This window comes from Podarcis liolepis (genome assembly GCF_965112155.1).
Source record: "Podarcis liolepis genome assembly, chromosome: 14".
In the NCBI taxonomy this organism is placed as follows: Eukaryota; Metazoa; Chordata; class Lepidosauria; order Squamata; family Lacertidae; genus Podarcis; species Podarcis liolepis.
Window position 1 is genome coordinate 47,950,459 of NC_139569.1, and position 26,464 is coordinate 47,976,922.

Here is a 26,464-nt window from a genome sequence, read left to right on the forward strand (position 1 = left end):
GGTGGCCTTTAAGATATTTGGGGCCTATGTCATTTGGGGCTTTGAACGGTAACATGAGCACCTTGAACTGGACCCAGAAACACACTGGAAGTCGAGGCATCCTGCTTTGCCACTTCTTTCCCACCTGATACCGTGCCTCTCAAAAGCCCAACTTTCCTGTCAAATCTCTGGCCTCTTTAATCCTAAAAGCTTTGCATTCAGACAGGAAAGCAGGGAGGGTGGGGTGGGCTGGCTCTCCTGTAGAAGAAGAAGAGTTTGGATTTGATATCCCGCCTTTCACTCCCCTTCAGGAGTCTCAAAGCGGCTAACATTCTCCTTTCCCTTCCTCCCCCACAACAAACACTCTGTGAGGTGAGTGGGGCTGAGAGACTTCAGAGAAGTGTGACTGGCCCAAGGTCACCCAGCAGCTGCATGTGGAGGAGCAGAGACGCGAACCCGGTTCCCCAGATTACAAGTCTATTGCTCTTAACCACTACACCACACTGGCTCTCCAGTGTACAGGTTTATTACACAATGTTGTCCCTTCTCCTCTGCCTGTGTACACCTTCCTCAGCCTCCACAATGTTTTGGATCCCAACCCTCCACCGTCAATCCTGCCCATTGGCTTTGCTGGCTAATTGGCAAGAGCTGTGGCCCCTAAAACCTGGAGGGCACCACGTTGGGGAAGTGGCTGCTTTAGGCCTTTAATACAACAGCTAGGTGGTCATCAGTCAGTCAGTCTCAGCCGACTTCCTCATGAAACCAGGCTGCTGCTTCCAATCCGGAGTTTAATTTCCAGGGATCCAGAACACACCACACGTGGGGAGAGATCCTTTTCCCCACCTCAATCATGAGAAGTGTTTTGTTGTATCAAATGTTTTGTTGGATCAAGTCGAAGCCTCCTGCACCCTATTTCCCAGAGAGACCGGTCAAGGGTTCTTACCTTACAACCATGATTCATCCACCAACCCTGCTGTGAATTCACCATCCTAATCCCGTAATTCCATAAATTATTTATATGGATAATTTATATTACACATATAATTAAACAAAACTCTATATATAGTCTGCCCCAATTTGGCTGCTGGTTAATTTCACTGTGTGGACTCAGGGGGTTCTAGCACTAGGCAGGGGGGAGAGGAGGAAAACTCCCCCCCCAAAAAAAATTCATGAAACCCTATCAAGTCACCCCTATCCAGTTTGCTTTTTAAATGGAAATGTGTCAAGGGTGCCACAGACAGAAGCAGCCTCCATGCCCAGGCTGATGTAGGACGGAACTGTCTTGGACAACACTGCGTGCTGAAGGTCTGCCTGCTTCTTCTGAGCAAAGTTGCATGGAAGTTGCATGGCTGCTCCTGCTCGGGAGAAAACAGCAAGCACCCAAACACAGAGAGACCAAGGGGGGGGGCGTGTTCCCCCAGTGGGTTAAACCAGCTGTCTGCTGCCTCAAAGCTGCCCATCCATCTGTCCATTTGGTGCCTAACCTATTTCTCTCATGGGCAGCAGAGCAGCTGGTGAGAAGGAAGCGGAGCCCCTACTCTGCCCAGGGACTCGGCCATGACCTTTACTGATGAGCAAGCATCAGATCACCACATGGACAGATGCATCAGCTGGGGGGTGGGGGAGAGAAGGCAGCAAGATCCAGCATGGGGATGGGGTGGCACACGGCTGGCATGTGGGTCATTCTCCAAGGGGCAAGAGAAGGCCTCCACGCCACACACTCAGCAACAAACGGGGTAGCAGCTGAGCAATCACCCAAAGAACATGCAATCGACACACGGCTTGAGAGGGGGCTCTTTCATCAGGCGACCACAGCCTTCCCCAACCACATGTACTGGACCACCACTGCCATCTGGGGGCTGCCAGGCTGGGGGAGGCTGGGCTACTGTGATCCAGCCGCCACCTTGCCATGCACCTCTTATCAATTCCACTTGCAATATCAGATTCAGGGATGTGACAATACCATGCTGTCCTGAACTGTGCCGGGGGGTGAAAAGGAAACTGCAGCAGAAACATTTCTAATACCTGCTATTCCCTGATAAACCTTCAATGGAGCTCCACAGAACTTTGATTATCCCCTTCAAGGAGCGAGAACTTCAGAAAGGGAGAGTAGTGGCCATGACTGGGTTTAATCTTCCATGGCATCTCTAGGTAGGTAGGTAGGTAGGTAGTTATGGATGGATGGATATCAGGGTATGTTCCTCATCTGAAACCCTAGAGAGCCACTACTACCTGTCAGTGTGAACAATACAAAGCTAAATGGATAAATGGCCTGACTCAGGGCTCACCTACACTTCTCTTTGTCCCGTGATTTCTAGTCATGGGTCCTAGAGGTTCTAGTATTGTCCCACCGCTTTCCCTGGGAAAACCCGCTGTTTACTGCTGAATCATCAAACATCAATCGGGTGCCCTGGCTGGGCCTTGTTTTGGTCCTAGTGGTGGCCCTGCTGGACACGAAGCACTATTGGGACTCGGAAGTGGCCTGGTGGCAGGTACCAGCTGAGGGAGCCTCACAGGGTGGACAGAGAAAGCTTTGTGAGGGTAGCTTCAGGAGCAGAGGCACCTGAGTGGAGGGATGCTGGAAGATGGGAGTTGCTTAGGGGGGCAGAGAGGAGGGGCAGTGCTGGTCTCATGAGGCTGAGAAGGTGGCAGGCAAAAAGGCATTTCGGAGGTGTCAGGAGCAGGAGATTTGGGGAGGCTTTTGGTTTGGTTACGCATGAAACCCAGAAGTGGGGGGAGAAACTCAACCAAGTCCCACATCACCTCCAGCTTGTGAGGAGACCCACCCTGGAGCCCAAGGAGGACGTCCCCTTTGCGCTCCAGGGAGGGTCTCCTTGCAAGCTGGAGGCGCAGTGAGGTGCACCCCACTTAAACATATATCACTTATGTGCACAAGGGGCCGGAACGTAACCCCACATACGTGGGGAGTATCCTGTACTGTAATTTAATTCATACCAGGAAATGGAGGGAGAGAGCTGGAGAGTCCTCGTGGCTCAAGAGGAAACCCTCCCTGCAGCCCAAAGAGGACTTCAGTGAGAGTGGAGAGGAGACCGGAGGCGCAGCAGGGCTTTGCTTTCTGCACGCCCTCCAGCCTCCTGCTGGCCCCACAGCTTCAGTTCCAGTTGTGGATATTTTTGGTACAGTATTTTGATCTGGATTGGAGAGAGAGTGGGAGAGAAGACATTGAAAGTGTGTTTACATGTTTTCCACTTATGCACCGGAACATAACCCCCATGTAAGTGGGGAGTCACCTGTAATGAAGGCAACCAGAGGACTCCTCAAAGGAGGAACCCACTGTAAAGAAGGCCCCCAATCAAACAACCACCACCACCATCCATTTCTTGAGGGGAAGAGGTCAAAGCAGCCAAACACAACTGTAATTTGCTTTGGTGGGGTGCAAAGGGAAAGGGAGCTGACCTTCACCCTCAACTATAGAAGTAGAACAAGTCACCAACCAACCAACAAGCAGGGGCTACTGAAAATAAGGTGTCAATTAATCACTTCTCTCTTGCACACACACACATTATTCCACAGAAATAATAATAAAAGAAACAATAAAAATACCAAATCAGAACAGGTATTTATGGGTGTGCTGTCTACCATCTTCATCATGGACCACCTGAACGAGGCTTGTGGATCAGAGTTTGGGAACCCATGGTTTAGACAAATTCATCAAGGGCAGTGTATCCAAAGAAGTGTGCATGCACACGAAAGCTCATACCAAGAACTAACTTAGTTGGTCTTTAAGGTGCTACTGGAAGGAATTTTTTATTTTGACTATGGCAGACCAACACGGCTACCTATCTGTAACTCATCGAGGACAATAAGGCTCTCAATGGCTGCAAGCCATTATGGCCATGTCCTGCCTCCATAGTCAAAGGCAGTAAATGTCTCTGAATACTTTGAATACTGGAGAAAAGTGAGTCGAAGAGGGTCCATGTGCCCATGTCCTACCTATTGGCTTCCCTTTGGGGGCATCTGGTTGGTCACCATGAGAAAAGGATGCTAAGACTAGATCAGGGGTAGGCAACCTAAGGCCCGTGGGCTGGATGTGGCCCAATTGCCTTCTTAATCCAGCCCATGGAAGGTCTGGGAATCGGCATTTTTTTACACGAGTAGAATGTGTGCTTTTATTTAAAATGCATCTCTGGGTTATTTGCGGGGCATAGGAATTCGTTCATTCCCCCCCCCCAAAAAAAAATATATATATATAGTCCGGCCCATCACATGGTCTGAGGGACGGTGGACCGGCCCATGGCTGGAAAATGTTGCTGACCCCTAGACTAGATAAACCCCCTTTGGGTTGATCCAGCACCCAGGCTCTTCTTGCATTCTTTAAAAACAACACACACACAAACACACATTGTACGCCATATAATATATTAAGTCAACAGAGGCAGCCTCTACTCAGTATCAACAGCTTAATGTTTCCCTGCACAACAGGAGCCAAGTAGAATGCATTGACAACACAGCACATTCCTGGCAGCATGGATTACAATACTCTGCAAACAAGGAGCTCGCCAGGTTGCAGCAGCATCAGTGTGGAAGGAGAAGAAAAGACAGTGGAGGGAGGGGCAGAGCAGAAGAAGGCATGAGGGGCTATTTAGGTGAGCTTCCCCAGCAGCAGCACAGCCCACTCCTTGCTGCTAGGGAGAGAGGACCTTCCTTCTTCTGGCCCAGCAATAATTGCTTGAGGAAGCACAACAAGGCGCAACTTTTCTATTCCTACAACCATCTGCGTAAAATAAAACAATGAATACCTCATGAGAAACTCTGAGTCAAAGACACTGTCTTGCCCAAAATCAACAATCAAGTTCATAGATCTTTATAGATTCGAACTCCCATCTCCAAGCTTTGACTTTTAGTGAACTGAAAGTTGTTTTGCAAAAGCTTAACTGTCCACGGCAACCAGAAAACGCATCCATGTAACTGGAATTTGAGGGTTTTGGTTTAAAAAACAAAACAAAACAGGAACCCATCAAGCAGATAATATCTTGCTTGCGATTAACAAAGGTCATTACTTAAACAAAGGCTCCTGAAGAACCTACAATTGTTTCCCCAGCACCACCAGCAAGTGATAAAAGCATCAACGTCATGTTCTCTTCAACTTACGTGAAGGCAGAAAAAATGTCACTTGCAAGTAACAAGAAGTTGGTCATCCTCAAGACTCAGGCTGCTACTGTGAAACCCCTGAGCTCGGCCTGGAGGAGCAGTCTCCGCTCCTCCACCTGCAGCTGCTGGGTGACCTTGGGCCAGTCACACTTCTTTGAAGTCTCTCAGCCCCACTCACCTCACAGAGTGTTTGTTGTGGGGGAGGAAGGGAAAGGAGAATGTTAGCCGCTTTGAGACTCCTTAAAGGGAGTGAAAGGCAGGATATCAAATCCAAACTCTTCCTCTTCTTCTTCTGCCATGAAGGAATTCAAACTGGGACAAGTCCACCACCTCTTATAAATGAGCCAAAGCAAAATCCAACCTAGTCATCCTCTGTCTGTTGACTTTCTCTGTTCTCAATTCGACACCATGGCTCCTCCAGTTGGGCTTTATTTGGTCTTGCTTTGTTGCTTGCAAAAGATGTAAGCATCTCTCACTGGTCCAATGTGACTAGTTCAAAGTTTGGTGTCATAAAGAGCAGGGAGCACCAGTTCCTCCATCACTACTCCCACCTCCGCTCCTCTGCCTGTATCTTGATTCTCAAACCCCCACACCACCTTCGGCTTCATGCTACTGTTTGGAGATACACACGGAAGTCCTGTTCAGACATCAATGCTAAATCACAGCCTAGCACGACAGGAGCAAGCCTAGGTGAGCATCAGGCTCCTCTATGCCACAGCCACAAGGACAGGTTTGGAAGCTTTTGCTTCCAGTTCAGATGGACTGCAGCTTGTCATTTTGTCCAACACAATAAAACTGGTTTCAAGTGTCTCATTTAAAAAACATTTTTTAAAAACAACAACCCAACAACAACAGGTGCTTAAAAGCCTGAATGACTTAGGCCCCTAATATCTGAAAGACCTTCTCCATCCCTACAGATCCTCTTTGGTGTGAAGATCAGAAGGGCTGTGGGGCTCTTTTGGTAGTTTCATCACCTTCAGAAGTGCAAGATATGGTAGCCAGGAAGAGACATTCTATGTGGCAGCCCTTAGATTGTGGCTCTCGCTCCACACAGAGGCACACCTGAGCAGCTTCACTGCATAGCTTTTGGCATATGCTGAAGACAGACCTCTGTGCCATGGCCTTTCACAGGTAAGCGTTTTGTTGTTATTTGTGGGACACACCACTTTGGATGAATCTGCACTGTTCTGTTGGAACAGCTTTGGTTTTACTTGTCTTTATAGCTGTATACTGCTATAAAAATATATATAAACTGCCTTTATACTGCTGTTACTCACCCTAGGTCTTTGTAGTAAAGGGCAGGTCAAATCAAGTAAATAAATAATAATATTACCCAAAATGTGTCCATTCTAACAAAGCAGCAAACTGCAAACAAGCAAAACCAGAAGTGAAAGCTTCTCTAGACTTATCACAGCCACACTGAAGGAGGGGGAAAGGAGTGAACCACAGACTTATTTATTCTCGTCCACATCACACCAGGCCCTGGGTTTCTGGTGGTGTGCAAACAGGGCCACAGAAGCAGCAAACTGGCATGTAGGAAGAGTTGAAAAAAGGGTTTCAACTCATACAAATCTTGTTTTTTGAAGTTTGTGAAGCTGAGCATCAGTTCAAAAGTTTGCATCAGTCTTAGTCCGCCTAGTGCTCTCCAGATATTATGGACTGCAACTCCCATCAGCCCCAGTGAGCAATGACATAGGATGCTGAAGCTAAAGGGAGACTAGTCCAAAAAAATCTGGAAAGCACCAGATTTTTGGGTGGGGGGCGGGGACTGGCTTACAATCTGAAGTTATGATCTCTCAGACATTTGGTTCTTAGTATCATGCACGATGATACTGTACGAATGAGCCTGTCATCAAAACTTGACAAAATATCCACATTTACTGCTAGTTCATAATATTATGACCGGGGGGCCAGCTGCCTCCCCTAAATCAAGTAAATCAAGAAATATACTTACCGTATTTTTTGCACCATAACACTCACTTTTTTCCTCCTAAAAAGTAAGGGGAAATGTCTGTGCGTGTTATGGAGGGAATGCCTACGGGTGGCATGCCTACGGATTTTCCTCCTCTAAAAACTATGTGCGTGTTATGGTCAGGTGCGTGTTATAGAGAGAAAAATATGGTAACTAACTGAGGTTCGGCCCCCCCCATATGAAGCCAGCCCCCGCCCTATCAAAAATCCTGGCTACGCCCATGGATCTGTGGTGAATTGCCCTGAAAACTTTGTTATGGAGTGGCCTGCAAGTACTCTAAAGCATGTGTAGGCAAACTAAGGCCCGGGGGCCAGATCCGGCCCAATTGCCTTCTAAATCCGGCCCGTGGACTGTCTGGGACAGTGGACCGGCCCCCTGCTGAAAAAGTTTGCTGACCCCTGAGGAATAAATGCAGTACAGTAATGTTCACACTTCAAGGTTTTTCCACAAGAAATATGAATGTATTCTTATTCTGTGTAATAATTTTGAATAAAGTACTATTTACATCTGAATGTAACCTTCCTTGTTGTTCAGTACAGACAGCTTTTCTAAGTATGTGCTTAGCTAACGTGTACATTTACTCACAAGTAAGTTCTGCCAAGTTCAATGGGGCTTACTCCCAAGAAAACATGCATTGCGCTGCAGAGGGCCAGCGCTACAAGATGCTGCATCCCGACATTAGGACGGTGCTTGTGGTGTCTGCTCAAATAAAAACTAAAGGATTTATAGTTCCAAAATTCATCAGGAACTCGATTTTGTCAACTTTTACTTCAAGAGCATGGCAATATAATAAATAAATAAATAAAAGACCATTTCTAAACTGCGTTATATAAAAACCTCCAATAAAAGGGGAATTTGCCTCTTCAAAAGGTGTCTGAAGCATGTAATTGATGGTGAAAATGCCCTTTAATGGGACAATGCCATAGAATATTTCAGGGGCAGCATTTTTTTGAATCAGATCACCTTCTCTCAGTGTCCCAGGGTTGTTGTGAGAATAAAATGGGGGGGGGGGGTTAGAACTATATACAGGCAATGGCTATTTTACACTTGTTCAATGCACGCATGTCGTGCAAGTGCGCATCACTGCAACCTAGAAGTGGCCAGAAAAGGGGACAGAACAGGGTTTGCTTACACGTGCTCTGCCAACATGGGGCGGGGGCCACGCAAATCAGGGGTTGCTGACTGAAGACAATGAAAATCGTTCATGAGCCGAGCGTTCACATAATGAGATGATGATTTCCATTTATTCCTATGGGAAAATTTCTAATGCATTCCCAGCCACAGAATTTTGACCCCCAAAAGCCGAAACAAAAAATAGGAAAACTGCTCTGATTTGTCGGATCATTCTCCCTCCTTTCCTCTGCCAACCAACAGAAGGCAAACAAGGAATTATTAAAAAATGCTCTCTGTTTGGAATATGTGGTGTGAATAGCGAGGTTTAGACGCTAAATCCTCATGTTTGGATAAGTGAATTTTCGCACGCAAATGTCCGTTAAGCAGGACCTGCATGTACACAACCTTGAACTCAGAGGGAAAAATTGGGTATAAATGAAAATAAATTATAACTATGGCTACTTTCCCCTCTTGCAATTATGCCCAAGACTCCATGAAACATTTAAAAATGCTGTTGTTGTTGTTTAGGTGCCTAGTCTCCCTCCACAACAAACATCTATCCTGAGCTGAAGCAAACCCAACTCCCCCCCCCCCATACAAATGTGACTTTACTCAAGCAAGGCGGAAGGGATTAACAACAAAAGTTAAATGACAGGTAACCACACACAAAGCTTTTTTTGCAGTCCTGCCTCCTGGCTCAGTCCACTGACTTCAGTGAATGTCTGAAAGGATCGGCAGATCCAGCAACTGTTTTATTTCCTTAAACTAGGATCTATCATTGTAGGAACCACACGGTTTCCAGTTGTGCATGATACCAGCTGGAAGTTGCTTGGAAAGTAGGTTGGCTTCCTCTACCCTCCAAATATTTTCTGGCTAACTCACCACCTGGAGGAAGGGCACACCCAGTTCCTTATGTATCCCTAAGGCACAAATACATCATCTACGCCCAAATTTGCTATCAAAAGCAACCTGTGTGTGTTGATGTGTTAGAGGAGGCAATAGGAGGCAATACATAAACACAGGCAGATATTCTCTCTCTCTCTCTCTCTTCTCACACACACACACACACACACACACACACACACGTACCTAGTAGTTCACTGATGAACAATGGTCCTATGGGGCAAATGCAGGCTTTCGCTGAAGCCTGGAGAGCGAGAGGGGTCAGTGCGCACCGACCCCTCTTGCTCTCCAGGCTTCAGGAGAGCCCCAGCGCCAGCCCCACAAGGTCGGGGGACAGAGGGAGGCGGAACGCCGCCATCCCCTGTCTCCAGAAGTGGTTTGGAAGCTGACGGCAGGGAGACCCCACTGCCTGCCCCGCAAGCTCTGGGGACAGTGGGGAGGCGCAGCACGTCTTCCCGCTGTCCCCAGACCTGATCTGAAGGTGGGCTGCGGGGAGAAGAGTGGTTCTCCCCACTGCCAGCCCCACAAGCACCTGGGGGGGAAATAAAAATTTTCCTTTATTTCCCCCCCAAAAAAAACTTGATGCGTCCTATGGGCCGCTGCGTCCTATGGGGCGAAAAATACGGTACATAAGCTAGGTGCCAAATGGATCCTTAAACCAAGTGGCCAAAATGGAATGTCAAGTTCTCTGATTTTTCAAATGATGGACTGACTGTGATTATCAGTTAAACATCTGGCTAGTTCAGATGACAACCTTGAGCTAGGTTAAGAACTTTGAGAACTAAAAGAAGAAAAGTCACTTTATCCAGGGATAGTCCACATACATATTGGCCGATTCCTACCTTTTTTTCCTTAATAGTGACATGGGCCATTCATAGCGTTAAGAATATTCTTCACAACTGTGAGCAGGGCAGTGGGGTGGGGGTAAGTGAAGACAGGCTACAATAATTAACTATAATGTTATTCACTGCTCCTGCTAAGGCTGAACAGAAAAAAGCATGTTGGTTCCTGAAATTCATCCTGATTGTGCAAATAAAATATAGCTGATAGAATTCTACAGAATGTGGTATTAGTGTGCGAAAACAGTCAAGATCCACAGGCATGCACCTCCAGATGGAGATGTCAGGCGCCATCCCGGCACCCAGACATCTTCACTTGATTGCAAGCGGCCAATAGGTAAAGGGACCCCTGACCATTAGGTTCAGTTGTGACCGACTCTGGGGTTGCGGCACTCATCTCGCTTTACTGGCCGAGGGAGCCGGCGTACAGCTTCCAGGTCATGTGGCCAGCATGACTAAGCCGCTTCTGGCGAACCAGAGCAGCACACGGAAACGCAGTTTACCTTCCCGCCTATTTATCTACTTGCACTTTGACGTGCTTTTGAACTGCTAGGTTGGCAGGAGCAGTGACTGAGCAACGGGAGCTCACCCCGTCGCGGGGATTTGAACCGCCAACCTTCTGATCAGCAAGTCCTAGGCTCTGTGGTTTAACCCACAGCGCCAATAGTCAGGCACAAATTGCGCCTGGTGCCTGGCTAATTTCAAACACTGTCTTTAAGCAATTTGGGTGAAAGGAAAATACAAAGAATGACAAGTTCCACTGGAAGTTCTCAAAAGACAGCAAAGTGGACAACTGTCTTGTAAGACATTTAGTTGCCCACAGAGGGGACTGGGGAACTACAGCACCTCAACACACACACTAATTAAAATGGGTGAAAAGCAAATCCCCCAGCAAATCTACCTGGAAAAGTTCTACTGAAATGAACAGGGGCTAGGCCATGCCAGCATCACTGTTTTCTTTACATTTCTAGCATTATCCTTATGGGACATCTGCTGGGGGAAAACACTAGCCTGCCTCCTTAATGGGACTTGCAATCCACTGCCTTGATAGCGTAAGTTCTGTTGAAGATGCTTTAATTACAAGGTCTTGGGGCAGGTAGGTTGGGCATTTGACCCACTCTGAATCACTGAGGAACTATGACTTTTGCAACCCTTTCTTTGGGATAGCCAAACGGCCTCAAAAACTGGATAAAAAACTGGGATTGTGTTTATCCATGGGGTCCTCTTCAATGAAAGCTGCTGTTCTTGGAGACCAAAATTCTACACACAACAGATACGACATCAGAACGACACATCAGAAAGTGTGGAAGGCAAATAACAGTTGGATCAATGTCTTAGCTGGCATTTTGTTTATGTACGCCCCATGTAGCTGCTGTTGCGCCCTGTAACCTTTTGCCTGCCTATGTACCACTCTGATTTGGCATTAAAGCCTTTGGCAGAAACAGGGTTGGGATTTTTGATTTCTTTGTGTTGCAGTGAGGGTCATGTCAAAAGGGGCTAGTGAGAATGCCATTCAAGCTGTACCAAAGCTGAGCCAAACTACAACAACTTCACTAACTTCTGACAGGACCCTGATCGATCAGGATTATCGTCTAGGCAGCCCAATATATGTGTGGTTGCTCTAAAGAACATTTAGAAGCTCTGCCTGGTTCAGGATACAGAAGCATGCAGAGACAAGAGCACATCTGCCCCTTTCTGAAGCAGTCACATGGTGGGTCCCAGTTGACTTCTAGCCCTGGGTAGCACCCAAAACACCTGTCTCCAGCTTACTTGGAAAGAAAGGCCTTGGCCTCATTTCTGTGACTTTCTCACGGAAGAATGATGGGAGGTGGCACCAGGAATGAGACTGTCTCCTTCCCCCCAAGCGAGGAAATATCAAAACGGGGGACAGGGTTTCACTCTCACACACCAACATGTAAATGTGTGAGGCACTGCTTGGCAGATGGTTGCAGGGGTTGCATTAACTGGCAACCATGTGAATGTTGTAGCACCAGCCTTCCCTGAACCTGGTCTGGCACTCTGCAGATGTTTGGGACTACAGCTTCTGTAAGTCCCAGCCAGCATGACCGCACGTTACCGGGGCTGACAGCACTGCTGTGTTGGCTGTGGCTGATAGGAGCTGTAGTGCAACACATCTGCAGGGCACCAGGTTGACCAGCTGGATCTGGCCAAAGGGGGCCCCTCCAGTCCTGCCTCTTGGTCTCACAGTGGCCAACCAGGTGCCCTAATGAGGCAAGCCCACCAGCAATAGCACTCACAAGTGGAACACACTTTAGCAGCCTTAGTGAAATTGCAGACTGACTCTCAAAAGCCTGGAGCATCAGAGATGTCTGTCGACAGTCTCTTTGTCAAATACACCCTCCACAAACACACAGTGGGCCATACAATGCTCACTCCGCCCTAATTTTTTATTTTTACCTTCTTCTTTTTCCACTCCGCCCTAAATTAACCAAAATCCCATATTCACAAGCAGTTGAGCTGAACAAAGATCTATCTCCCTTTTGATGTTTAAGTGTCTGGACACAAAAGCGATTAGCATAAAAGCTTTAATGAATCTAAAATAAAAACAGAAACACAGAGATTAAATCCCAAAAGTGCAGCAAAGGCTGGGGCAATTTGCAACCCTGCCCTAAGTGACACTAATCAGGGCTGTCTGGGCGCTGCTGCTCAGGCCTGGTCTTTTTGTCTAGACTTGTAATCCATGAAGGAGAAAAGGGGAAATAAAGAGCTCAGAGATCAGCTTGGGCCTTTTCATCAGTACTGTAAGAGGAAAAAACCAGTTCATGGCCAGAAAAACAAAACAAAAACAGCATCGGTATGTAGCTCACTGATGCCTGGGTTGCATTTTGATTATTGTATATATAAAGACACATACGCCTCAATTGGACAACGAAGCAGACACCGTTTCATCACATCCATTTCAGATGGGCAGAAAAGAATAATCCTGACAGGATTAGAAGATACCAAGTCATTTTAATTTTACACAATACTTAATCAGCTGCAAGAAAGAGTCAATTGTTATGGCTGCAACCCATTTAAAACTTATTAATTTTATTTATTAATTAATTTTGCATACATCCTTCATCCAAAGATCACAGTCCAGGTCACAACAGAAAAATACAAAACGAGAACACAAAAGACATAATAAAACAAAAACAAATCTGTACCCACATTCACACACACACACACACCCACCCGGTTATATAGAAACGTTTTTGCCTGGTGCCTAAAGATATGTAATGAAGGTGCCAGGTGAGTCTCCCTAGGGAAAGCATTCCACAAACAGGGAGCCAGCGCAGAAAAAGTGATCTCTTGTGGAGGTGGCACACAAAGAGTGGCCTCAGATGATCATCACAGGGTCCAGGTTGGTTCATATGGGGAGAGGTGGTCCTTGAGGTACTGCAGTCCTGAGCCAGTTAAGGCTGTACAGTGGTACCTGTGGTTACGAACTTAATTCGTTCCGAAGGTCAGTTCTTAAGCTGAAACCGTTCTTATCCTGAGGCGCGCTTTTTCTAATGGGGTCACCAGAGGCGCGCGATTTCCATTTGCACCCTGGGGCAAAGTTCGCAACCAGAAGCAGCTACTTCCAGGTTAGCAGAGCTCATAACCTCAAGTGTTTGTAACCTGAAGCGTCCGTAACCAGAGGCACCACTGTATAGGTCAAAACCAGCACTTTCAATTGGGCTTGAAAACTAATTGGCAGCCAGTGCTGTAGGGCCAAGATCAGTATACAGTGGTACCTCGGGTTACATACGCTTCAGGTTACAGACTCCGCTAAGCCAGAAATAGTACCTCAGGTTAAGAACTTTACTTCAGGATGAGAACAGAAATCGTGCTCCGGCAGCACAGCAGCAGGAGGAGGCCCCATTAGCTAAAGTGGTGCTTCAGGTCAAGAACAGTTTCAGGTTAAGAACGGACCTCCAGAACGAATTAAGTACTTAACCCGAGGTACCACTGTAATATGCTCAAACCATCTTGCCCCTGACCACTTAATTCTGCACCAGCTGAAGTTTCCAAACCATCTTCAGAAGCAGCCCTACATATAACACGTTGCAGAAATCTAATCTAGAGGTTACCAGAGCATAGGCAACATAAGTTAAGCTATCCATGCCAGATAGGGGTGCAGCTCGCCCACCAACCAAAGCCGATGGAAGCCAGTCTGTGCCACTGAGGCCACCTGAGCCACAAGTTACTGCAAAGGATCTAGAAGCACTACCAAAGTTATGTATCTGCTCCTTCAGAGGGAGTGTAACCCCAAAGTGTTAGAAACTCAGATATATAAGCTAGGTGCCAAATGGCTCCTTAAACCGAAGTTGCAGTCACCAAAACCTGCTTACCTGCTTAAGAAAGATGGAGGGACCAGCCAGATGGAGAAGTCAGTCACCAGCCTAGCATCCAGAGATCTCCACTTGGTCGCAATTGGACCCACGCCAGTCACAAAAAGAGCCTGGCAAATTTTGAACCTTGGGTGCCTTTCACACGTGTCGGACCACAACTCCCCTCAACCGTGGTCAGCATGGCTGCGTTATGATGCTGGGGCAATGAGAGTTGTACTCCAAAACATCTGCCAGGGCTGATGGGAATTACAATCTAAAACATAGGGAGGGCACCAGGCTGACAAAGGCCATAAAATGTTAAATTTAAAATATAGTACCAACAGCAGAAGCCAGATAACAGATGATAAGAACAATGCAGATCTAACAAATACTCCCCCCGCCCCAAAAAGAAGAAAAAATTATGGAAACTCTGTAAATAATTATGTCTTCAGCTCACACCAGAAAGACTGTAAGGTATTCCACAACTGCGACACCAACACCAAAAACGTCACCCACCACAACTCATTTGGCAGGGCCCTTGGAGAAAGACCTCTGAATGTGATCCTAGGGCCAATCTGGGACAGAAACAATCTGTAGTTTTTAAAAAGTTTAGCTGTGAGCTGCTTTGAGCAAGTAATCTGGTCTCTGATTCACTCCTGAGCCCAATTCAGCGTGCTGGTTTTCACGTAATGGGACAGGGCTTGGGACCTCAGTGCCTAACAGACTGCCTTCTCTCATTTGTACCTGTTCATACCTTGAGGCAACTTTTGTCAGCTTGGTTCAATCCATAGGTGTCAGACTATAACTCCCATCAGGCCAGCATCTGCAGGATGGTGTTGAGGGTGATGGGCATTGTAGTGGAAAAGCATCTGGAGGGCTCCAGGTTGGGAAAGCCTGCCCCAAGGTCATCTGCAGAGGCCCTTTGCCATGTGCCTACAAGTGCCTCATAATATAACAAATATCGCCTGTCAAACTCATTTTAATTTCCAGAATAAATTCTGTTGTGGCTAAAGCAAGAAACAATATTGCTGGCCAAGGCCTCAACCGACCAAATGCACTGTGGTCCTTACAGACTTGTTATCATCTCCAAGTCTTCCATTTTAGTAACTGCTATATATCGCTGTAGCCTTTAAAAGTGACAATGGGGAGGGCAGGTTTAATTAGTAATCAACTACAGGATTATTTGATCAATCGGTATTTGGAGGTCCCGGGCTCCCCCTCTCGACCTCGCTGATGTGGCTCAAAGAGAAGCAGAGCAAGACATTTGGCTTGGCTGCTGCTGCCCGAAGGAGGCGTACAAGGCACCATCCAACCATCTTAGGGACCCCACTCCAGTTTTGTGTAGGGTTTACTCCTTAGCCTTTTCTTCACGCAAAGGTACCTCTCAGGTCGTGGAGGTTTAAGATCAAAGTTTTCCTTCTCCTAGATGGGCTATCTGCCCAGGTTGACAAGCCCCATCTGCCCCCTCTACAACTTGTGCAGAAACCGCCTTCTTGACCGTTGGACCCACCAACAGTGAAATCCTATGTATGTTTATTTAGAATTTCAACAAGCCTTTTAAATGGAGGTCTTAATCTCAATTGGTACCCGTACTGGATTTTAATTGATTTTATGTATGTGTGGTTCTTTAAAAGTATTCTAATATAAATTTTTTAATTGTTTTCATCTATGCAATTATTTTAAGTTTTAATATATGTAGCAGGTATCATACATACATACATACATACATACATACATACACACAAAATACTGTGTTATAAATTGCTCCAGGATGCTTCATAGAAGTGATTTATGAATTAAATAAGTAGCAATAATAATAATAATAAAATTTATTTAGAATTAAGTCCCACTAAATTCAATGAGGCTTACTTCCTAGTAAGTGTGTTTTGGACTGCAGTCGAAGTCAGTCACATTAAATCCGACTTACGTTTCAGGAGTTAGCATACAGATTTTCAGATGCTCTTTTCAGTAATCCCAGCCAGAAAGACAAGGTTTCATTTTAAGCTTTATTGGTTAATGGAGAACACAGACCATTTGCCACCTTCCATACACAGCAATTTTTCTTATTTATTTATGGGATTTTTTGCCCACCCTACCCCAAACCTCAGGGCATTAGATCGGTGCAGTATTCCAGCGTGTAATGGAACTGCAAGTGTGAGCTATGCTCTACAAAATCCCTGGCTGAGCACATGGACTCCGGCAAAGAGTGAGAGAAGCCATTCAAGCTGAAGACTGTTTACTAGCCGTCCACTACAAAGCAGCAGCAATGAAAACCAGCCCAGAGTACACACCAGGGCACAATCTTCTGAGAGCACTGCTTCTGAGCTGTTGTTTCACAGACACAAGGATACATGCAACAAGACGCTACTCTATCTGTACAATCACAATTCCAATTCCCAGTTCTGTTCCCAAAATCAAGTGTATGAATTTGAATCCCCATCCCACCTGTAGCCACACGATTGAGAAAATGGTGAAAGACTTGCCCAGCGGCTACGGAGCTTCAATGAGGGCTCACATGTTCCTCCTGCTCACTTGTGGTCCCCTGAGTGACCTTGGCCCCCTCTCTCTCAGCTTACTAACCCACCCCAAAGGGCTGTTGTTGCAGAAATAAGAGGGCAGGGCCCTCACAGGTGTGGCACCAAGGTGCGTGGAGGAAAGGTGAAACACAAATAAATCCCAGCTTCAAGACATGTTTTTTTGCAGCCTGAACGGCTGAGTTCAAGGGGACACACTTGTTGCTAAGCACACACAGAATCACAGACTCTGGGGCCAAGAGCAGCCAATGGGGAGATGGGGTTAAAAGGAAACTAATCCCTATTATCTGCAGCATGCGCCCAGAGCTAGAATCCTGAACACTTGAGACACAAGCTCATTGAAACTGGCGGGGCTTCCTTCCCAGACGCGGCATTCAGGATCACCTTTAGGGTAAGCAAAAAAGCTGCGCTGGCTGGTCACACTCCCAGTAACAGCACCATTCCAGCAGGCACTGCCACTGGGCATCCTCCATTCACTCCCATCAGGCTGACAAGCCAACCCCTAGCTAAAGCAGCCAAGGCTATGCAAAAACATTTGGCAGGTTGTCTATGTGTCTTTTAAAAAAAAGATGTCCCAGAAGCCCCAATTTTATTGGGAATTAAAACAAGCAATGCTATGGTGTTGTGCTTGAACTAAGCCTATACACCCAAGTTCATATAAAAGGGAAGAGGTTTTACTTAGTAGCCATTTTGTCTTCCAACTTGGATGTTACACCTCCCCTGAAACCACTGATGTAAACACCCTATTCAAGAGGCTGATTTCTGAACACTAGGAGAATGGGAAAATATTTTAAGTGGGTGTCTAAAAAAATAATAATACTGTAAATCAAACACTTCAATAGCAGCAGCAATTTAAGACATAGTCAGGATGCTGATGGAGAGAACTTCTAACTCATGGCATTCTGTAAACAAAACAATGGCAGCGAGCAGACTGGAGTCAGCAGACGCCTCCTTTGCCTAGATTTTTAAAGGCTACTATTAGTCTGGTCCCCAAAGCCTGTGTGCAATTCACCATCTCAAAAGCTATCCCTTCACACAACCTGTATTGCTTCCACTGACAATTCAATCTGCCCCATATATTTTACACCATGTAGATCTCAATTTCAGATCAGCACTACACATACCCAAAACGTCATTTTTAAACCACAAGAGCAAATGCGTTAAAGGTTTCAAAGGACTTCGTGCACACAGGGAAAGTGAAAGGCCTTTATACTGTGTTTTTCAAGCACTGAAAGGCACTTTGTTTTCAGGAATTTTATTTTTGCACAGAAGTCGGTTCAGCTGAAAAAGGCTTCAAATGGAAGGCAAAGCTCTGGTGCCCTCCCACTTCGCAAGCCAGTGTAGTGGCTAAATCCTCAATGGCAGACAGCGAGTCAGTCCCTGGCTTTAGGAGTGTACCCAAGGAACAACGTATTGCAGTCTTTTTTGAATGAACATCTTCTCCAGCTCTCTTGCTCAAAGGGGAGGTCTGATTCTGGCGGAAAACCCGGAGCAGTGCCGAGGAAACGGCGCCCTACGCTGCAAAAAGGGGGGCTGCGGCGGCGGCAGCAGCTGTAAACAAGCGAGGGGCTGCTGCTGCTGCTGCTATTGCTGCTCAGCAAGAGGCAAGTCACCCCATTCTGGTGTTTGCAGCAAGGAGGGGAGGGAGAAAGAGATGCATGTCAACATGCGGCAGAGGCGCCCCCGCCTCCTCCGACAAACGCGCCTTGGGGTGGGGGGGGGGCGCTGGGCGGAGGAGGAGAGGGCGAGCCCAGCCAGCCGCCAGGCGAGGCGATGCCCCTTCACGGAACGACCTGCTGCTTTGCACACGACGGGGCGAGGCGGGGGGGTGGGGAGGCATGTCTCTCGCCTCCTGCCCCGGGCTGCACTGGACGCGACCGTGGATCGGGAAGCAGCCCCGTGCAAAGCAGCGCCTGGCGAGCTTTGTGTTGGGTCGCCAGCAAGCAAGCTAGCTAGGAAGCATGCAGGCAGACGTGCACCCTGCCTTGCGCGCCCAGCCCGACCCCTTCTCCATACGAGCGTGTCTGGCTCTGTCTGCCCGGGTCTGTCTCGCTCTCCCTCCGCAGAGCCGAGTAAACACATTTTCCATTTCCCCTCCCCCACCCTGCAGACACACAGGCACACACACACACGCCCCGCCGCCGCCACCTTCTTCCTCCTGCCGCCGCAGAAAGAACCTTGCGGGATCGGAGCCAGAAGACAGCATGCGAGGGGAGGCGGCGCACCGGGGGCTCTGCAACCCTTGCAAAAACAACCCCCCGATCTGGAAGGCGAGGGGCCCGTCCAGGCACCCCGACCCGGCACCGTCGCGGCTCAGAGCGCCCTATCAATATGCAGCAGGCAGGGCGGCTGGGCACATGCAGCGCATGCATGAGTAAACCCCCGGCCGGCTCCCTCCCGAGCACCCAGCCAGCCACCCCCGGGCCCGGAGCCTTCCCCGGGCTGCTCACCAGATGGAGTTCTTGATCTTGTGCTGCAGCGCGCTGGCTTCGGTCCCCTGCAGCCCGGGCACCAGCGCCGGCAGAGAAGGGGCCGCCGTGGCCACCGGGACGACCCCGCCGGGGGCTTCGGGGGGCGGCTGCTGCTGCTGCTGCTGAGTCGGAGGTGGCTGGTGCTGCTGCGGCTCGTCTGCCATCACTGCCGGGTCGGGGCTGGCTGGCTGGCTGGCGGAGAAGGAGGCGGAGGCGGAAAAAGGGAGGCGGGCGGAGAGGGCGCGCGGCTGGCTCGCTTGGCTAGGCCTTCCCCGCCGCCGCCGCCGCCGCACCACCACCAGCAGCCACCGCTGCAGCCCTCGCGGGAGCCGCCTGGCCCGGCTGCTGGCTGGAGGGGCGCATACCCGAGCAGGAGCCGCCGCCGCCGCCGAAGGAGGAGGAGCCTCCCGCTGCCGTTGCTACGCCGGAGGAGGAGGAGGAGGGAGGCGCATCGCGGCCAGGCGCGCACAAGGAAGGCCGGCCAAAGGGAGCCCGCGGCCGCGCAGCGCCAGCAGCAGCAGCACCTCGCCTCCGCCGGGCTTGGCTTCTCCGCCTTGCAACCTCCTGTGGCTGCCGCCGCCGCCGCCGCTGCCGACTTGGTCGGTCGGTCGGCCGGCCGGACAGCCTGCCGTGCGCGCAGCCTCAGTTGGCGCGACCGCCCTCCTGTTGTCGCGGGAGAGGCAGGGAGCGAGCGAAGTAGGGCGCGCGCTCGGCCCAGGAGGAGGAGAAAAGGCGCAGCCGCCTGCCCGCCTCCTCTGCTGCTCGGCCCGTAGCCCCTCGACGGGGAGAGATGGACGCCCCCCAAGCGCCCCGGCCGTCGCAGGTGTTCGCTGCCTCCCAGGGTCCGGTGCCACTGTCGCTGCTCCTGCTCTGTTGCCCGGAAGGAGAGACCCACTGCTGGCATCCCTAGGCATGCTTCGGAGGAACCGCCCCCGGCGAAGAGGAAGGCGCGAGGGAGGCGGCTTCAATCCCGCGCATTGAGGGCTCGCTTCTTGGCAAGGAGCAGCCGGCCAGCGGAACGCAGCGGGACTTGATGCCAAGGTAAGGTGCCTCGACTTCTACTCGTCGTCCTCTGCCTGCAGAACTCCAGAGCGCGAGGGAAGGCGGCTTGGAAGCAGCGTCGCGCTCCTGCACGTGCCCCGTGGCGTTCAGCATATGCGAGAATGTGGGTCGGGAACTGCAGCCTCGGGTTCCACGCTGCTTCTGAGTAGACTGCAGTGGATCGCGCCACCTGAGATCACATGAATCATGACACAGGAGAGCCATTGGGCACCTGAGGATTTGCCTTTCTGGTATACCATTTGTGGTATACTGTCTCTGAGCATGGAGGTTGCAGTTAGAGACCATGGCTGAGAGCAAATTGTAAGTGAAGTTTGGCTTCCATGAATGTGTCAAAGGCCCTTTTGAAGCCATGTCAAACTATCTGATGTGGACTGGCAAAAAAAACCAACATTGTACGAGGAACCGGTACCATATTTGGCCCCTAAAGCATCCCACCCAAGCGTGGCCTGCAGAGGAGTCACTGTGAACCAGCAGCCTATGGTTCACGGACTGGGACTGGTCTGTGGACCAGCACTTTGAGTAGCACTGATCTAGCCCACAGCCATCACCAACTCACTTGTGGCAGCAAGTCCCAATGGTTGATTGTGCCTTATGTGAAGAAGGAACACCTTCTAAAGGCTGGAAGCCAAGTTCAAGTTTGGGAAGCTCGTGAGTTCTAATAGTAGTACCATTAGCATTTAACTGGCTCTTTTTGGAGAGCTAGCTTGGTGATGAAAATGTCTGACTGGGGTGGGAGGAGGCAAGATTAAAATCTCCACTCAGCTCACTAAAACCATGGAGAGCTGTAAATCAGCATAGTAGCGAAACACAGGTGGATGAACCAAGGTGTGACTTGGGATAAGACAGCTTCTTCTGGGCCTGCTCTCGGTGGGCTCTCCTATAACAGCGGGCTGGAGGAGAGAAGTGTACAGAAAAGCTTCTCTTGCACTGGGAAATATTTGCCCCGTGTGTGGCCTGTAGTTGGTCTAAAATTCTGGGATCCCCATTTCCATCCTGCTCCCCAACAGATTCCAGAGAGAAAGGCCAGTTTTCAGGAAGAGCAATGCTTTCTGGGAAGCTGTTTGAAGGCTAAAGCTCCAATAAAGAGCCAGTACAAGGAGGGGAAGAAGCACATCAGTCCTCTGGAAGTTACGACCCTAACACTGTGAGTGTCTGGCATTTGCTTCAGCGCCTGGGCAGCTCCACTCCTGCTTGTGCCTCAGGTGGGGAAGGGAGAAGGTGGCAGGCTAAAGGCTACTGAGGAGCAGCCCTCTGCCCAAAGCCAGGCCTCAGGCCTGCTGTGTGGCTCCTGCCACCCTCTGACCCTGTGTCTCATAAAGAGGGGAGGGGAGGCAGAGTGGTCATCTTCCTCCAAAGCACTACCCTGTGAGATGCTGAAGGGGAAAAGAAGACAGGAAGAACCACAGTGCTGGTGCTAGTTCTGAGTAAAAAGACAGGAAACAGAAGACACCTCATGAACCCCTTCTGAAGTGAGGCGGGGGGAATCGGGACGGCCAACTGCCTTCTCCTCAGGGGAAGGGAAAAGGAACCCGACTGCCACTTTCAACTGAGACTGGCTTGTTCTTCAGTCGTGAGTGGAGAAGACAAAGCCATCTTGACCCTTGGCTTGTGCCTGAGGCACATGCCTTTCCCCACTTCCAAATGAGTTTGAAGGTAAAGGGACCCCTGACTATTAGGTCCAGTCATGGCCGACTCTGGGGTTGCAGTGCTCATCTCGCTTTACTGGCCGAGGGAGCCGGTGTACAGCTTCCGGGTCATGTGGCCAGCATGACTAAGCCGCTTCTGGTGAACCAGAGCAGAGCACGGAAACGCCGTTTACCTTCCCGCCGGAGTGGTACCTATTTATCTACTTGCACTTTGACATGCTTTCGAACTGCTAGGTTGGCAGGAGCCAAATGAGTTTAGGAGAACATAAATGGTGGCTGGCTTCCTTCTTTTAATGGGGGAGAGGTAGAAGCCATCTTAGCACTGGGTTTCTGTCTCAGGAACACACCTTTCCCAGCCACAAAGTTGGAGGAGAAGAGCACAGGTGTCATGCAGGACATTTGGCTTCTCTTTCTTGTGGTGAATGGTTCTTCCTCAGCTCCTTTGGGACTTGGGGAAAGAGCACTGACATTCTGAAAAGCCTTTTCTCTTTCATGACCATAAGGGGTAGCCGATATGGTACTCTCCAGATGTTGCTGGACCAGAACTCCCATCCTCTCAAAATAATGGCCACATCTGCTGGGGCTGATGAGTCCAGCAGCTTTTGAAGGGTGCTGGGGTGGTTCCCTCTTAACACCATTTATACCCAGGCAGGACTCAGCCCCTCCCCTTGGAAGCATCCTTGCCACTTGACATCTCCTGTATCCGTGTGGTTGTGTTGTCCAACCTACGACCACTGCCTCCCCTTGGCACCTGGGAAGAAGGGCGTGTACCACATTGGGCCTTGTGATGACTGGCAGGCCGAAGCCCCTGGGCTGGTCATACCTTGAATAAATACTAGCAGCCCTGTCTTCTGCCCTACCTTGGTCAGCTGAATACTGCCAGCTACAGTTCAGGCACTCCTTGCTCTCAACACCCTCCAGGAGACTGTGGGGAGTGATGTATACAACTTTGCCCCTTGCGTAATAAAATCCCATCTACTTTATTGCATTTTAAAATGTATTCTAAGCCACCTCGCAAATTTCAGTTATTAGGAAGGCTATAAATGCCCCCAAATAAATATATTAAAAAATAATTCAATGATGTTATGCACCAATATATGCCAAATAATAACATTTTTTAAATAATTCAATCATTTTACACAATACATATTTGCAAAAGCCATTACCATTCTCTTTCCTTCTCCAATTTTAATTATTTTTCCAAAAACAGCACCTCTCCCCATATGAACTGACCAGACCCTGCAATCATCATCTGAGGCTCTTGTTTGTGTGCTGCCTCTATGAGAAGTCCAGAGGCTGGCAACATGAGAACAGGCCTTTTCTGCAGTGGCTTCCCACTTGTGAAATGCTCTCCCCAGGAAGGCTTGCCTGGTGCCTTCACTACATATATTTAGGCGCTGGGCAAAAACATCCCTCTTCTCCCAGGCCTTTGGCTAATTAAGCAAATTATGGCCTTTTAAACTAGGGGGGGTTGTTTTGGTTTGTTACTATGTTATGTATTTCTGTATTTTTGTATCGTAAACCACCCTGTGACCTGTGTGTGTGTGTGTACACTTTTGTCCACAGACAGCTTTCCGGGACATGTGGCCAGCATGACTAAACTGCTTCTGGCGCAACAGAACACCGTGACAGAAATCAGAGCGCAGGGAAATGGCGTTTACCTTGCTGTCGCAGCGGTACCTATTTATCTACTTGTGCTGGTGTGCTTTCGAACTGTGAGGTTGGCAGAAGCTGGGACAGAGCAACGGGAGCTCCCCACCATGGCACGGATTCAGCAAGCCAAAGAGGAAACATCACTATATAACACCGGTCTTGAAAGACCTACACTGGCTCCCAGTACGTTTCTGAGCACAATTCAAAGTGTTGGTGCTGACCTTTAAAGCCCTAAACGGCCTTGGTCCAGTATACCTGAAGGAGCATCTCCACCTCCATCGTTCTGCCCGACACTGAGGTCCAGCACCGAGGGCTTTCTGGCGGTTCCCTCGCTGCGAGAAGCCAAGTTACAGGGAACCAGGCAGAGGGCCTTCTCGGTAGTGGCACCCGGCCTGTGGAACGCCCTCCCACCAGATGTCAAAGAGAAAAACAACTACAGTGGTACCTCGGGTTAAGTACTTAATTCGTTCCGGAGGTCTGTTCTTAACCTGAAACTGTTCTTAACCTGAAGCACCACTTTAGCTAATGGAGCCTCCTGCTGCCGCCGCGCTGCCAAAGCCCAATTTCTGTTCTTATCCTGAAGCAAAGTTCTTAACCTGAAGCACTATTTCTGGGTTAGCGGAGTGTGTAACTTGAAGCGTATGTAACCTGAAGCGTATGTAACCCGAGGTACCACTGTACCAAACTTTTAGAAGACATCTGAAGGCAGCCATGTTTAGGGAAGCTTTTAATGTTTAATAGGTTATTGTATTTTAGTGTTCTGTTGGAAGCCGCCCCGAGTGGCTGGGGAAACCCAGCCAGATGGGCGGGGTACAAATAAATTATTATTATTATTATTATTATTATTATTATTATTATTATTATCACTATATAATAAAAAATCCTATAAATATCTATTATAATTGCCAATGCAGACTCCAGTTAGCTTTCAGCAATAGTGTTATGGTGAGTGTTGAAGTACAGGAGTTCATCATTGCAACCTTCAGCCTCCAAGGATAAGGCCTGAAAAGCAGCTGTTGGGACTCAGAAGCAAACTTGAAATCCTTCTTACCACCTCAGTCACTTGCCAGAGCAAGGAAAATGTGCCAGTTGGCCTGGCACGACTCATTGCTCCTTCTTTTGCAGGGGAAGTCCCAGGGCTTGGTCCCTTGTGTCCTGTGTGCTACACTACAGATTGCTAGGCATTACTCAGTTGCCAGCTTCCCATTAACTGCTGGTGACAGTGAAATTTAGAGAGGGGTGGGGGATTAACCTTACCAAAATACAGTGGTACCTCGGGTTACAAACACCTTGGGTTACAAAGAAGTTAAGAAATTTACCTCAGGATGAAAACAGAAATCGCATGCCGGCGGCAGAGGGAGGCCCCATTAGCTAAAGTGGTACCTCAGGTTAAGAACAGTTTCAGGTTAAGAAAGGACCTCCAGAACGAATTAAGTTCATAACCAGAGGTACCACTGTATGAAACTTTTTAATGTATTTGATGCTATTTTTAAATTGTCTTTTAATATATTTTTTTTGCCCTGGCTCTATTATTATTGATTTTCAATTCCATATAAGTTTATTGTTCTAGCCAAAGACCATGACAAACAATACCAATAAAACAATACAGATCCATAATATGAGCCAACATCCATGCTGTAAGAGAGGGGTTATCAGAGACACCAACAAACTCAAATCCTTCTTGATTTCAAATTAAACCTCCAAATCACCACAATAATTTATAGTGATTTTTTTTCTTGCAGCCAGTGCATAGAGAGCCACTCTGTGTTATGAAGTCATTATTGTCACTCGAAAGAAACCGGACCATTTCTACCAGGGTGTATCTGCTTGCTTGTATGAGCAAAGGTTTCAGAAAGCAATCAGGTCTTTATATAAGGGGCAGGCTAACAGATAATGAGTGATGTCTTCCACCTGAGGCTGACCACAAATTCAAAGTCTATTTTGGTATGGGATGTTGTTGTAGCGGCCATCCAAGACTGCAGTGGGCATCACTTGGAAACGCAGTTAAATAAAGGCATTTCTTAAGGAAGCTGGTGAGAGTTTGGTCTGATAACTAGCTCTAAAATGCTCTGGATACTGGGGTGGGGTGGCAGAATTGGTGTTTCTAGTTATTTGCAGGTCCCTTCTATCCAGAAGAGCCAATTCCTCAGTTGACACTTATTCAAGGTCAAAGCAGAGCTCAGTTCTGGGAAACAGTATTATTATTAATTGCATTTATTCATTACTTACTACAATAGTGTCTTAAAATGACATACAATTATAAAAGCAGGTATGATGTACATTTTAAAATATACCAAAAAAGTAACAGAACATCAATTGACTAAAGGTGTTCATTGGGCAATAACAAAAAAAGTGCAAATCCTTTCCCACCCTACTAAAATTCAGATTTGAGGATCCCTCAAAGAAAGAAAGAAAGAAAGAAAGAAAGAAAGAACAGGAGTAAACAAAGTAAAGAACAGGAATGTCTTTGGTGTCTAAAAGCTGTTGTTGCTGTTACTACAGCTATTTACTCGCCCCTCTACCCTAAGGCCCCAGGGCAGGTTACAACAATTAAAGTTGTTAATAATGTTGTAAATAATGGTCACATTTATTAATAATGGTGCCTGGCAGCTCTCACTAAGAAACATTCCATAACTGGGAAGCCACCCCTGAAAAGGCCCATTCTTGTGTTGCCACCCTCTGCACCTTCCTCAGAAAGGCTTCTGCCATGCCTAGCCCTGACCTGCTGCCAGACCCTGAGTCCTTGAAGGATGAACCAGACACACAAACAGGCCAAGGGCTGTGTGGGCGGTCTGGCTTCTCTAGTTCATGCATTGGTAAGTTCATTGCTGGATTATTGCAATTCACTCTGTGTGGAGTTGCCT

At 48.3% G+C, this 26,464-nt stretch overlaps 1 protein-coding gene across 2 annotated transcripts in view; it reads right to left on the reverse strand.

Annotated features, from left to right (window-relative positions):
* The window catches only part of RFX7 (regulatory factor X7), a 45,457-nt gene extending 25,884 nt beyond the window's left edge, over nt 1–19,573 (reverse strand). The window contains exon 1 of one of the 2 annotated variants that reach the window (XM_083475565.1): nt 19,219–19,573. In XM_083475565.1, coding sequence (XP_083331691.1) covers nt 19,219–19,403 — 185 coding nt within the window. In that variant the 5' untranslated portion in view covers nt 19,404–19,573. Of the gene's footprint in view, nt 1–2,934; nt 3,468–19,218 lie in introns of those variants that run through there. The other variant, XM_083475566.1, reaches the window with a different exon arrangement.
* Between the last annotated feature and the right edge of the window lie 6,891 nt (nt 19,574–26,464).